Source organism: Mobula birostris, chromosome 23 (genome assembly GCF_030028105.1).
Source record: "Mobula birostris isolate sMobBir1 chromosome 23, sMobBir1.hap1, whole genome shotgun sequence".
NCBI lineage: Eukaryota > Metazoa > Chordata > Chondrichthyes > Myliobatiformes > Myliobatidae > Mobula > Mobula birostris.
This window is the reverse complement of record NC_092392.1, coordinates 6,758,849-6,771,544: the sequence shown is the minus strand read 5'-3', so window position 1 is coordinate 6,771,544 and position 12,696 is coordinate 6,758,849. Positions and strand designations below refer to the sequence as shown.

At 40.2% G+C, this 12,696-nt stretch overlaps 1 protein-coding gene across 12 annotated transcripts in view; it reads right to left on the bottom strand.

Annotated features, from left to right (window-relative positions):
- Positions 1-5,057: 5,057 nt before the first annotated feature.
- The window catches only part of LOC140186665 (acyl-coenzyme A thioesterase 5-like), a 113,207-nt gene continuing 105,568 nt past the window's right edge, over positions 5,058-12,696 (bottom strand). For 8 of the 12 annotated variants that reach the window (XM_072241092.1, XM_072241091.1, XM_072241098.1 and 5 more), the window contains 3 exons: positions 12,148-12,228; positions 11,914-12,055; positions 7,943-11,626 (listed from right to left, as the gene is read on the bottom strand). In XM_072241092.1, coding sequence (XP_072097193.1) covers positions 11,496-11,626; positions 11,914-12,055; positions 12,148-12,228 — 354 coding nt within the window. In that variant the 3' untranslated portion in view covers positions 7,943-11,495. The other 4 variants (XR_011882910.1, XM_072241100.1, XM_072241099.1 and 1 more) reach the window with 4 other exon arrangements.

Below are 12,696 nucleotides of genomic sequence, written 5' to 3'. Positions count from 1 at the left end.
GGGGGGGAGTTGCCTCCCAGATACTGTACCTTTTAAATTTTAAGAGTTGACAGTTACTTAAAGTTTTGGGCTCCCTTGTTCTGAGAAAAAGATTGTGGTCATTCATTCTTATTTATACCACTTATTATTTTATAAACTTCTACCACCTCTCAGCCTTCGATAATCCAGGAGAAAAATTAGTCCTATTCTATCTGACTTGTCCTTATAATCCAAGCCCTCCAGTCCTGGTAACATCTCAGATTTCTTCCTAGAGAGAAAGTGGGTGGAGAGAAAATCCAATCTGGAAAAAAAAGTTCATTTTTCAGAGAATTTATTTTTGCTTTCAATGCAAATTTAAGCCATTCCCCCAATACAAAAGACCTTTTGAATGTACTACTGTATTCCTTTTGGCTCATTAGGGGGAAAATATCATTTCTTTATTCAGCAAAGAATCATGTTTTGAATGGGCATGCAAAAAAGTTGAGTTGTGAGGCGATGTTGAATTTTGAAAGGAAGATTAATCTTTATGGAGTGGAAATGAATGCTTTGCCTTGCAAGCTGTTTGACTGGCAGCTCCTTGTGATATCACATCCCATTCAAAATCTCTCAAATAGATACAGTAAAACTCTTGACAATCTGAGGTGCAATTTTTTTGCCCATCCGGATCGTCTGCTGTCTGAGCTACTCACTATAGTTCAGAATGCAAGCTGGGGTCTGGAGTGCAAATGGTCTTTTTGACCAGAGCTGAAGGTGTGCAGCATGGATACCAATGGGATCGGGAACACAGGTAGGTTTGGAGCAAGGATTCTCTGTACAGTATTCCATCCAAGGATTAAGTCTTCCAGCACTAGATGGCAGTGTTGTACTACAGGTCAGCCTCTGCAACATTCCTGTATCTTGGGAGTCCAGGAATTCCTTTTGAATATATAGAGCAAATACAGGAATCCAACACTTCTCAGTTTCTCTCGCCATGACACAGCGATTTATCTCCAATAACTTGGTGTTTGTATCTATACAAATAAAAATTGTTAAACTAAATAATGTTCACCACAGCTCGAAGGACACTTGCATCAGTGCATGATGAGAGGCGAAGGCATGGGAGAGAGGAGGTTTCACCTTAACCACAAAGGCTCTGTACTGTTCTATTTCACTCTAGAACACCTTTCAACAATAAATGCATGATGAGGGAAAAATGGACAAATATTTTACAAGTCACCCATCAGTGAAGGCAGACTGGATTAATGTAGTTCACTAATGTCATTCAGTGCAAGAACACAGCCTTTACAGATGAAAGGAAAGGAACGTTTGAAGATCAGGAACAAACCCATGGCTTGCAGGGCAGCGATGACCCCTATCCTATCCGCTTCCGAAACTTTTGACAACAACCATGCCAATAATTCCATGTATGGATTTTATTAACGAATAATCTGACATGGTTGTGGCCTCGGTGACTCACCTCAGTAACATAGCTATCAATTAACCCAATTGTATTGAATTCTTGGTGCTAATCACTCATATCTGGTCACATTTTATAAATCAGCTGCTCCTTTCTGTAAATACAATGATTTTTCTGGACTATTGAGTTGAGAAATTAAAATTATTACAGGAAAGTTACTGACTTGGTTAGAGCATTGGCTGATTGGTAGGAGGCAGTGAATGGGAATAAAAGAATCCTCCTCTGGTTGGCTGCCAGTGACTAGTGGTGTTCCGCAGGTTTTTTGGGCTGTACATCAATGATTTAGATGGTGGAAAAGATGGCTTTGTTGCCAAGTTTGCAGATGATATCAAGATTTGTGGTGGGGCAGGTAGTGTTGAGGAAAGCTGCAGAAGGACTTGGACAGATTAGGAGAATGGCAAGAAAGTGGCAAATGAAATATAATGTTGGAAAATGCATGATCATGCACTTTGGTGTTAGAAATAAATGTGCCAACTATTTTTTAAATGGAGAAAATTGAAAAATATTGAGATGCAGAGGAACTTGGGAGTCCTTGTGCAGAACACCCTAAAGGATAACTTGCAGGTAGAGTCAGTGGTGAGGAAGGCAAGTACAATGTTAGCATTCATTTGAAGAGGTCTAGAAGAGAAGAGCAGGGATGTGATGCTGAGGCTTTATAAGGCACTGGTGAGGCCTCACCTTGAATATTATGAACAGTTTTAGGCTCCTCATCTGAGAAAAGATGTGCTGGCATTAGAGAGGGTCCAGAAGCAGTTCACAAGGATGATTCCAGGAATGAAAGGGTTATTATATGAGGAACGTTTGATGGATCTGGTTCTGTACTCACTGGAGTTTAGAAGGAGAGGGGATCCCATTGAAACCTTTCAAATGTTGAAAGGTGTAGACAGAATAGATGTGGAAAGGAGCTTTCCCATGGTGGGGGAGTTGAGGACAAGAGGGCACAGCCTCAGTATAGGGGGATGTCCATCTAAAACAGATGTAGAGATACTTCTTTAGCCTGAGGGTGGTGAATTTGAGGAATTTGTTACAATAGGCAGCTGTGGAGGCCAGGTCATTGGGTGTACTCAAGGCAGAGATTGATAGGTTCTTCACTGGACACTGCATCAAATGTTTTGGAGAGAAGGCCAGGGACATGGGGTTAGGGAAGGAGAAAAGGATCAGCCATGATTGAACGGTAGAGCAAACTGGATGGGCCAAATGGCCTAATTCTGCTCCTTTGTCTAGTCCATTGCTGATCTTGTAATCTTGATGGGCCTTTGGGGAATGATCAGTTTTACATTGTGTGATAATGATCCAGTTCAATCTGAAACTACAGTCTTAAACATAAAACTATGTAGTATGTGGGAAATACAGCTGGGAGCATTTCCAATTATTGAGATTTAAGTGTTCTGGCAGTCCCCCTCCTTCCATTTGAAACATTTTCCCCCCCTATCAATAACATGCCTTAATCTTTATTTTAATTTTTGTAATCTGTACTTAATTTCATTCTGATGTCAAGCAATGGGTTATATATATATATATATATATTTTTTTTTTTTAATCTTGTTGCTGCACTTACTGTGAACTTCGTGCAGTAGTCTTGGAGGAAGATGAAAGCTAAATTTTTTCATCCTGCTGCACATTGTTAATAGGGAAGCTGCTGTAGATATTTTCCTTGGTATCGAAAGCCTCAGCAACCAACCTGCCAGTGGGTAGCTGCATGATGACAGAGGTCAACATCACTACTTTCTGAAGTTTAAAGTAGAAAAAAAAAGGATGAGGCTCATTGTTAGCTGGACAGCATTGTCCATGACCTGGGGAAAGGCTCAAATTGTGAAAATAATTTGCTGAAAGCCTCCTTGGTAACGTAAAGGTTCCACGGACAATACTTACTGGTGAAGATAGTTATATGAAGACCTTTTGTTATCTGGTGCTTCTTTCAAATACCTCCTGTGTTCTGCTGAATTCCTTGTCCCTTACTCTGCTCCTGCAACCCCGCCCCCCCCAGAATATCCATTTCTGCAATTTGCTACATTTTAAGGCAGCCAACAGAAGCATACACTGAAAATCCATCAGAAGCCGCAATGAACCCAGCATAGCTCGGTGGGGGGCAAAAATTGTCCAGCAGTTCAGCATCAAGTGATAAAACAGTAACAGTAAACACTGTGAACTTTTTTTTAGCAAGAGTTATGTGAAAATCTCCCGGGGCAAAATAAAAATCAAGAAATCGTGACAACTAATTTTGAATTTCTAACAAGTTCTGATATGGATTTATATTGTTCCTGGAAATCCCTGACGAAATATGGCAGTCAATGTGCATAAAGCTAAAAATGGGCAGTTGCTTCCTTCCTGTTGCATTAAAATACCATAAGATACAGGAGCCAAATTAGGCCATTTGGCCCAACGAGTTTTCTCTGCCATTTCATTATGGCTGATCCATTTTCCCCAAGCCCCAATCTCCTACCCTCTCCCCGTATCACTTCATGCCCTGAACAATCAAGAATTTATCAATCTCTTCCTTAAATATACCCGAAGACTTGGGCTCCACAACTGCCTGTGGCAATGAATTCTTCACATTCACCACGCTCTGGCTAAAGAAATTCCTCTTAATTTACATTTTAAAATGGCATCTTTCTGTTCTGAAGCCTGCGTCCTCTGGTCTTACATTCCACCATAGAAAACATGCACTCTATCAAGGCCTTACAACATTTGATAGATTTCAATGAGGTCATCCCTCATTCTTCTACTCACTGGAATTCAGAGGCCTAGTCATCAAATGCTCCTTATATGACAATCCCAAATCATTTTTGTAAACCATCTTTGAACCCTCTCTAATGTCAACATATCCTTTCTTTGATAAGGGGCCCAAAACTATTCACAATACTCCAAGTGAGACTTCACCAGTGCTTAATAAAGTCTCAACATTACATCCTTGCTTTTATATTCTAGTCTTCTCAAGATCAATGCTAACATCATACTTACCTTCCTCACCACAGACTGAACCTACAAATGAACCTTTAGGGAATCCCGCGTAAGGACTCCCAAGTCCTTTCGTATCTCAGTTTTTTTTTGTATTTTCTCTCCATTTAGAAAATAGTATACACTTTTATTACTTCTACCACAGTGCATGACCATACACCTCCCAACACTGTATTCCATCTGCCATTTCTTTGCCCAGTCTCCTAATCTGTTTTAATCCCTTTGTAGCCTCTCTACTTCCTCAAAACTACCTGCTCCCCCACCCATCTTCATATCATCAGCAAACTTTGCAACAAAGCCATCAATTCCATCATCCAAATCATTGACATATAACATAAAAAGAATTGGCCCCAATCCAGACCCCTGTGGAACACCACCAGTCACCGGCAGCCAACCAGAAAAGGCACCCTTCATTCCCACTCTTTTCCTCCTGCCAATCAGTCACTGCTTTATCCATGCTAGGATCTTTCCTGTAATACCATGGGCTTGTAACCTGTTAAGCACCCTCATGTCCAGCACCCTGTCAAAGGCCTATTGAAAATCCAAGTACACAATTGTCACATACCCCGTGCCGGGAATAAAGAACCAGCAGAGATGGAAAACACTTTGGAGTCCAGTATTGCTATTAACTAATAATATTTATTAGTAACTACACAATACAGTAATATAATTGTAGATAAATCAAACAGGTTAGCAATGATTATATATATAAGTACAGTATATCAGTAAGTGTGGAAATATATGTATGAAAAGCCAAGCTTCTTTAAGTCTAGGGGTAAAAAGATACAGTCTTACGATGATGAGTAAAGTTCAGTTCGTGGTATTGAGTTGAGTAGTGATGGAGAGAGAGAGAGGGAGAGATGTGAGTCTTCAGGTGAGCTGACACCGTCGATCTTCTCGTTGTCCTCCGAAATCCCTTGAAAGTCACCGACTGTGACTTTAACAAAGGTGACTGGTTTTCTGTGGTGGAGCTATCCCCCAGGCGAGGGTGGACACATGGACAACTCCCCACCAGTCAACCCCTTTTCTCTTTCCACTGCAAGAACGATGGATTGATTGGCCTGATCGATCCTCCAAAACCCACTTGTTCTGCGGGCACAATAATGCTCAGTCAGTGTCCAAACATGTGTCTGAGATCTATCATTTGACCTCCTATTTTATCTTCCCGTGCTGAGCACCAACTGTCATTCAAATAACTCCTCCTTCCTCTCTCTGTAAAAGAAATGCAAGCAGGCAGAAGTCCTTGAGAAGTGTCAATAACCTGCCAAAAATCATAACATCAATTGTCCATTAAATAACGCCCTCGGTCACCATAGCAACTTACGAGCTGCTCGGTGCTGTCTCCAACTCAGCAGAAATCCAAAAGTTACTTCCAGTGACAGTCCAACATTTAGTCTTCATCTCTCTCTCTCTCTTTTAAAACAATCTGTCGGTGTTAAATAACTCTCTCTCTCTTTTCAATAGGGGTAAACAAGCACAGTTCATAGGGGTAATTCTGGACCCCGTCACACAATATCCAACAATTCTTTGTCTTTCCTGCTTGCTGTTTTTTCCCCAAAGAATTTCAACAGATTTATCAGGGAAGATTTTCCCTCAAGGAAACCATGCCAATTATGGCCTATTTTACCATGTGCCTCAAGTACAGGTATCCTGAAACTATATCCTTAACAATTGACTACAAAATCTTCCCTACCGCTAAGGTCAGACTACTGGCCCTAGTAATGGCAACTTCTACTCTTGCACTTCTGCCATACTGCTAGTGTCATCCATAGTAAAGACTGTTCCAAAATACTTAAATCAGTTCACTTGGATGCCTGAGAAATAGAGCATCTTAACATACAGAGATCAAAAATTTAAATTGTGATCTCCATACATTTTCAATATGATCTTTCCACTCCTTACATTTGTGGTTGGCAAGAATTTGTAGGGGTGTCTGTGGAAAGTGTCAAGATTAGTTAACCTGTAGCATTCTTGCTTGTAAACTAGAAGTTTGTCAATTCAAAATCCATTCTTGGGCACAAATGCCTGGGAAAAAAGGATGAGAATATTCCTCCCTCAACTAATAGCAAAAGTAACAAATACACTCTCCAATTTCATGGGTCAGCAGTTTTTTAAGCAGTTTTTTTTTTGAAACAACTGAAGATCCACAATATAAACATAAACTGCAAAAATCTATAAATCAGATGGTTGAAAGAACCATTAAAAACTTTTGAATAATTGCATTAGTATTAGTCATAATTACATCATTCATTCAGCAATGAAACTCAAAACATATTGTAAAAAGTCTTAAGTACTTTAGAAAATAAAGTATAGCTGTAGTTACTGAGGTTTTTTTAGAGCTACTTTGAAAGATACCTCAAAACTATAACACCAATAAAGTGATTTTGAAATAACTGAAACTGTAAACTTGGCACCATCAAAATAGCTTGACATTCTCAGGAATGCAGTTGTGAGCAATTTATTCAAAGAGTAATTGCACAGGAAATCACATTACAAGTTAATCAACTGGATATCCTCCTATAAAGTACATCATGTGAAGACAAAGCACCTACCCAAGAGAAAAATACATATCATTTCTTTAATAATTAAAGCACCACAGAAAACAAAATATGAATCTTTCAATATAAAATGTTTGATAGTCTTAAATATAATTCGTTCATTTTTAAGTATAAAATTATACACATAATAATGATGCACATAATAATTTTAAGGCAAGACAAGTTAAGAACATGTGTAATTTTGGATTTCATAAACATTGATGTGGAACAAGATAAACAAGATTTCCATTATATCTGGTTCTTTGAGAGTGCCTCACCATTGAATATCATGGCTGATTTTCTACCTTTCTTCCCAATCCCCATATCAGATATTTATATCAAAGGTCACTTCTCCTATTCTATCCATATTGGCTGAAAAAGCTATCCATGTTTCTTTCTTTCTCCCTGGGCCTCCTGTCCCATGATCCTCTCGTATCCCTTTTGCCTATCACCTGTCCAGCTCTTGGCTCTATCCCTCCCCCTCCTGTCTTCTCCTATCATTTTGGATCTCCCCCTCCCCCTCCAACTTTCAAATCCCTTACTCACTCTTCCTTCAGTTAGTCCTGACGAAGGGTCTCAGCCTGAAACGTCGACTGCACCTCTTCCTACAGATGCTGCCTGGCCTGCTGCGTTCACCAGCAACTTTGATGTGTGTTGTAGGGTGAACAAGTATCAGACTACATTGGGAATCAACGGCAGCTTTAAATTCCTGGTGTTGACATATCAGGTGCCCTGTCCTGAGCCCGTCACAACCCTATACAATCATTAACAGCATCTCTACTTTCTTAGGAAGTCAGTCTGGTTTATCATCAAACACTGTAGCAAACTTGTTCATATGTACTGTTGAACACATCCTGTTCATGGCCTGGTACATCATTCTGAATGCACAGGTATTTGAATGCACATAAGCTGCAGAGAGTTGTAGCTACAGCAGGCATGATTATCAAAGATTCCCACCATCTGGGTCACACCACTTTACTGCTTTTATTATTATTACCTTTTTTGTACTTGCAGTTTATTGTCTTTTGCACACTGGTCATTTGTCTGTCCTGTGGAGTGTGATATTTCATTGATTCTATTATGTTTCTTGGATTTACTATGTATGCCTGCAAGAAAACAAATCTCAGGTTTGTATATGGTGACATATATAATCTTTGATAATAAATTTAATTTGAACTTTCGCAGCTACCATTGGGCAAGAGGTGCAGAAGACTGAAATCCCAAACCACCAGGTTCAAGATCAGCTACTTCCTTCAACCATTCGGTTCTTGAACTAACCAGCAAAACACTAAACACTACATATTAACAACACCTTGCAATAAAGTTCCAATTGTGTTCTTGTAAATATGTATAATTTATGTTAAAGGATGTTTTCTTGTAAATGTTGTTGAGGTGATGCTGTGTGTCTATGGTGCTGCTGGAAGTTCTCCAATGCACTTGTGCATAGATTATTTGTGTATGATGATAAACTCTACTTTAAACTTTAAAACACTATACTTTAACTTTTATATCCTCCCACCAAGTAATTTTACAACAAGCTTGCCCCTTTCCCTTGGATCCCCAAAACCTATACTATTCTCAGCAGCATCCCATGAACCAAAAATCTTTGTGATAGATAGATATACTTTATTAATCCCGAGGGAAATTTGGTTTCTTTACAGCCGCACCAACCAATAGAGCATAAATATAGCAATACAAAACACCCCAACAATCAAACACCAAAATGCAAACTATGCCAGATGGAAAATAAGTCCAGGACCAGTCTATTGGCTCAGGGTGTCTGACCCACCACGGGAGGAGCTGCACGTTCGATGGCCACAGGCAGAAATGACCTCCCGTGCCGCCAAGTGTTGTATCACGGTGGAATGTGGTCAAAGTCCAACAGTAAAAAGTTCAATATTCAGTCTGCAAACACGCTCCTCGATCATAATATACCCCGGATTGCACCATCCGTTGTTAGCCAGAACAGTAAGCACCAAACTCCTTTACGCTTACCGCTCTCAGTGCCCTTCCGGTCAGTCGGAACGGTATTACCCACCGAACTCCTCTTCTCCAAAAGTCTCTGTTGTCTCGACCCAGTCCTCTTTCCTCGGCTTTGTGATCCCCCTCTGTGTGTTTTCCTCCAGATTTCAGCAGGGGTGTCCACCGCTCTGTTCACTAAGTCGGCCGGTCTTTGCTGGTCCGTGCAATGCACGATGCGACCTTGCTTCTGTCCCGCGCGTTATTTAAAGTTCACTTGAACTTTAAGTAAATATTCTCAGTGACCAAACTTAACAGCCTTCTGGGGGGTAGGCAAAATACATATATTTTATATACACGACCCTTTAAAGAATATCTCTTCTTAAAAGGCTAGTATTATAGGTGAAAGGCTTTTGAGACCAGAGAAACAAGATTCTTCACCCTACAGCAGAGAAGATAAATGGAAGATCAAAGCTCATCTCTAGTAACAGAAGAGACAGTAATTAGAGGGCACAAATTTCATGAGTTTGAGCTACACTCTCTTCCCATATCAGTGCTGAAAAGCTTCTGGAAACACTCAATGTTATTAGCCTATATTAATGAAGTAATGGGGGAAAGGTAGGTAATGAAAATATAGGTGAATTGATCATGGGGAATAAGGACATGGCAGACCAACTGAATAACTACTTTGGTTCTGTCTTCACCAAAGAGGACATAAATAATCTTCCAGGAATAGTAGGGGACCGAGGGTCTAGTGAGATGGAGGAACTGAGGGAAATACATGTTAGTAGGGAAGTGGTGTTAGGTAAATTGAAGGGATTAAAGGCAGATAAATTCCCTAGGGCCAGATGGTCTGCATCCCAGAGTGCTTAAGGAAGTAGCCCACAAAATAGCGGATGCATAAGTGATAATTTTTCAAAACTCTTTAGATTCTGGATTAGTTCCTGAGGATTGGGGGGTGGCTAATGTAACCCCACTTTTTGAAAAAAGAAGTGAGAGAAAAACCAGGGAATTATAGACCGGTTAGCCTGACATCGGTGGTGGGGAAAATGCTAGAGTCAGTTATCAAAGATGTGATAACAGTACATTTGGAAAGCAGTGAAATCATTGGACAAAATCAGCATGGATTTGTGAAAGGAAAATCATGTCTGACAAATCTCATAGAATTTTTTGAGGAAGTAACTAGTAGAGTGGATAGGGGAGAACCAGTGGATGTGGTATATTTGGATTTTCAAAAGGCTTTTGACAAGTTCCAAACAGGAGATTAGTGTGCAAACTTAAAGTACACAGTACTGGGGGTATGGTATTAATGTGGACAGAGAATTGGTTGGCAGACAGAAAGCAAAGAGTGGGAATAAATGGGACCTTTACAGAATGGCAGGCAGTGACGAGTGGGGTACCGCAAGGCTCAGTGCTGGGACCCCAGTTGTTTACAATATATATTAATGACTTAGACGAGGGAATTAAATGCAGCATCTCCAAGTTTGCGGATGACACGAAGCTGGGCAGCAGAGTTGGCTGTGAGGAGGATGCAGGGTGACTTGGATAGGTTAGGTGAGTGGGCAAATTCATGGCAGATGCAATTTAATGTGGATAAATGTGAGGTTATCCACTTTGGTGGCAAGAACAGGAAAACAGATTATTATCTGAATGGTGGCCGATTAGGAAAAGGGGAGGTGCAATGAGACCTGGGTGTCATTGTACACCAGTCATTGAAAGTGGGCATGCAGGTATAGCAGGCGGTGAAAAAGGTGAATAGTATGCTGGCATTCATAGCAAGAGGATTCGAGTACAGGAGCAGGGAGGTACTACTGCAGTTGTACAAGGCCTTGGTGAGACCACACCTGGAGTATTATGTGCAGTTTTGGTCCCCTAATCTGAGGAAAGACATTCTTGCCATAGAGGGAGTACAAAGGTTCACCAGATTGATTCCTGGGATGGCAGGACTTTCATATGATGAAAGACTGGATCAACTAGGCTTATAATCTCTGGAATTTAGACGATTGAGGGGGGATCTGATTGAAACGTATAAAATTCTAAAGGGATTGGACAGGCTAGATGCAGGAAGATTATTCCTGATGTTGGGGAAGTCCAGAACGAGGGGTCACAGTTTGAGGATAAGGGGGAAGCCTTTTAGGACCGAGATGAGGAAAAACTTCTTCACACAGAGAGTGATGAATCTGTGGAATTCTCTGCCACAGGAAACAGTTGAGGCCAGTTCACTGGCTATATTTAAGAGGGAGTTAGATATGGCCCTTGTGGCTAAAGGGATCGGGGGTATGGAGAGAAGGCAGGTACAGGGTTCTGAGTTGGATGATCAGCCATGATCGTAGTGAATGGCAGTGCAGGCTCGAAGGGCTGAATGGCCTACTCCTGCACCTATTTTCTGTGTTTCTATGTTTCTATATAAGGGCAGCTCTGCTAGGGAATTGACTGTCACAGGCTAAATGGTGACCTTCTATGTATATCTGCTTACAACTCTAATGCAACCAAGTACAAATTTTTCAACAGATGAATTATGAATTAAATGAAAAGTACATAACAGACAGAGTAACAAAGTTGCTTCTTTTGAAGGAACTATTAGCAATTTCACACAAAATCAACTTTCAGAGTTTGGACTGGTTCACAGCAGGATGTTCAAGTACAAGATGGTTTTCCAGATATGCAAGAATCTTTTTCCAGGAATCCTCCTGAGCATCTGAATGAGGTTTTGTTGATCCTCCCCATAAAAGCTTTACTTTTGGAAGAAAAAGCAGAATAGTTAAATATTAGATTGAGCCAAGTATCATCGGCAAGTCTACATTACTGCTAGCTTCACAAACTGTGACATCAATTTGAATGAGTGTTAGGCTAGACTCTACCAAAGAGAGAATACGACGGATTAGGTCGTAACTCATTCACTGCCAATTAAATATTCAATTACAAAAAGGAAAGACTGCTCATTGCTATTGTAACAACTCCCCAAGGATACCTGCAATCTAACTACTGGGAATGACCATTATCATTCATAATATGATACCTCACCTATTTTGTTTCTGGAATGCAGCTTAAACCTGGTCGACCTGAAGTGGGGGCTATAAGGAGGCTCAATTAGATGGCCAGTCTGAGAATACACGACTGTTGTGAGCAAATGATCATTTCCTGCCACCTTCATCAGATCCTGTATCTGAGAGGAAGAATAACCAAGCTTTCAGCAACAAATAATTCTCACCAAAAACCTTGAAATCTCATATGGAAGTGGGTATAACAGGTACTTACCTCAAAAGCAGATTCAAATGCAGGCCAGTTTTGATCATCGTCACCACAGATAATCAATAAGGGGCATCTGATTTTATCAAGCTTTCAAACAAAGACAATTATGTTTTGAATATTAACAGCAAGTATGTATGAAATGATTTAAAGCAAAAATCTGAAGGCATGAGCAAGTAGAAATATCCCTTCTACATATATTCATGGAGCATTCTGCCAGTATCTTTCTACATGAATCTTTGGAATTCATAAATTGAGTTTGCTCAACTATTGTACTAAAATATGGCATATCAGTAAATAAAATGTTTGTTTTTGATTTCTTACTTATTGCATGTAACTGCCCATGCAGTTGCGAAATTATCTATTCCTACCATTGATAACTCATTTTAGTAGAAAGATGGTCAATTTACAGGTCTAAATCAAATGGCCTTTACAAATAAAGGGAAAAAGATGAGACATTTCATTCGTTTTAAAATGCATCTTTTCATTGAAACCTCCAGTTGCACTCAAACACCTGATAACTTGCCTGGATTTGTGGCCCGGAAATATGCCATAAAC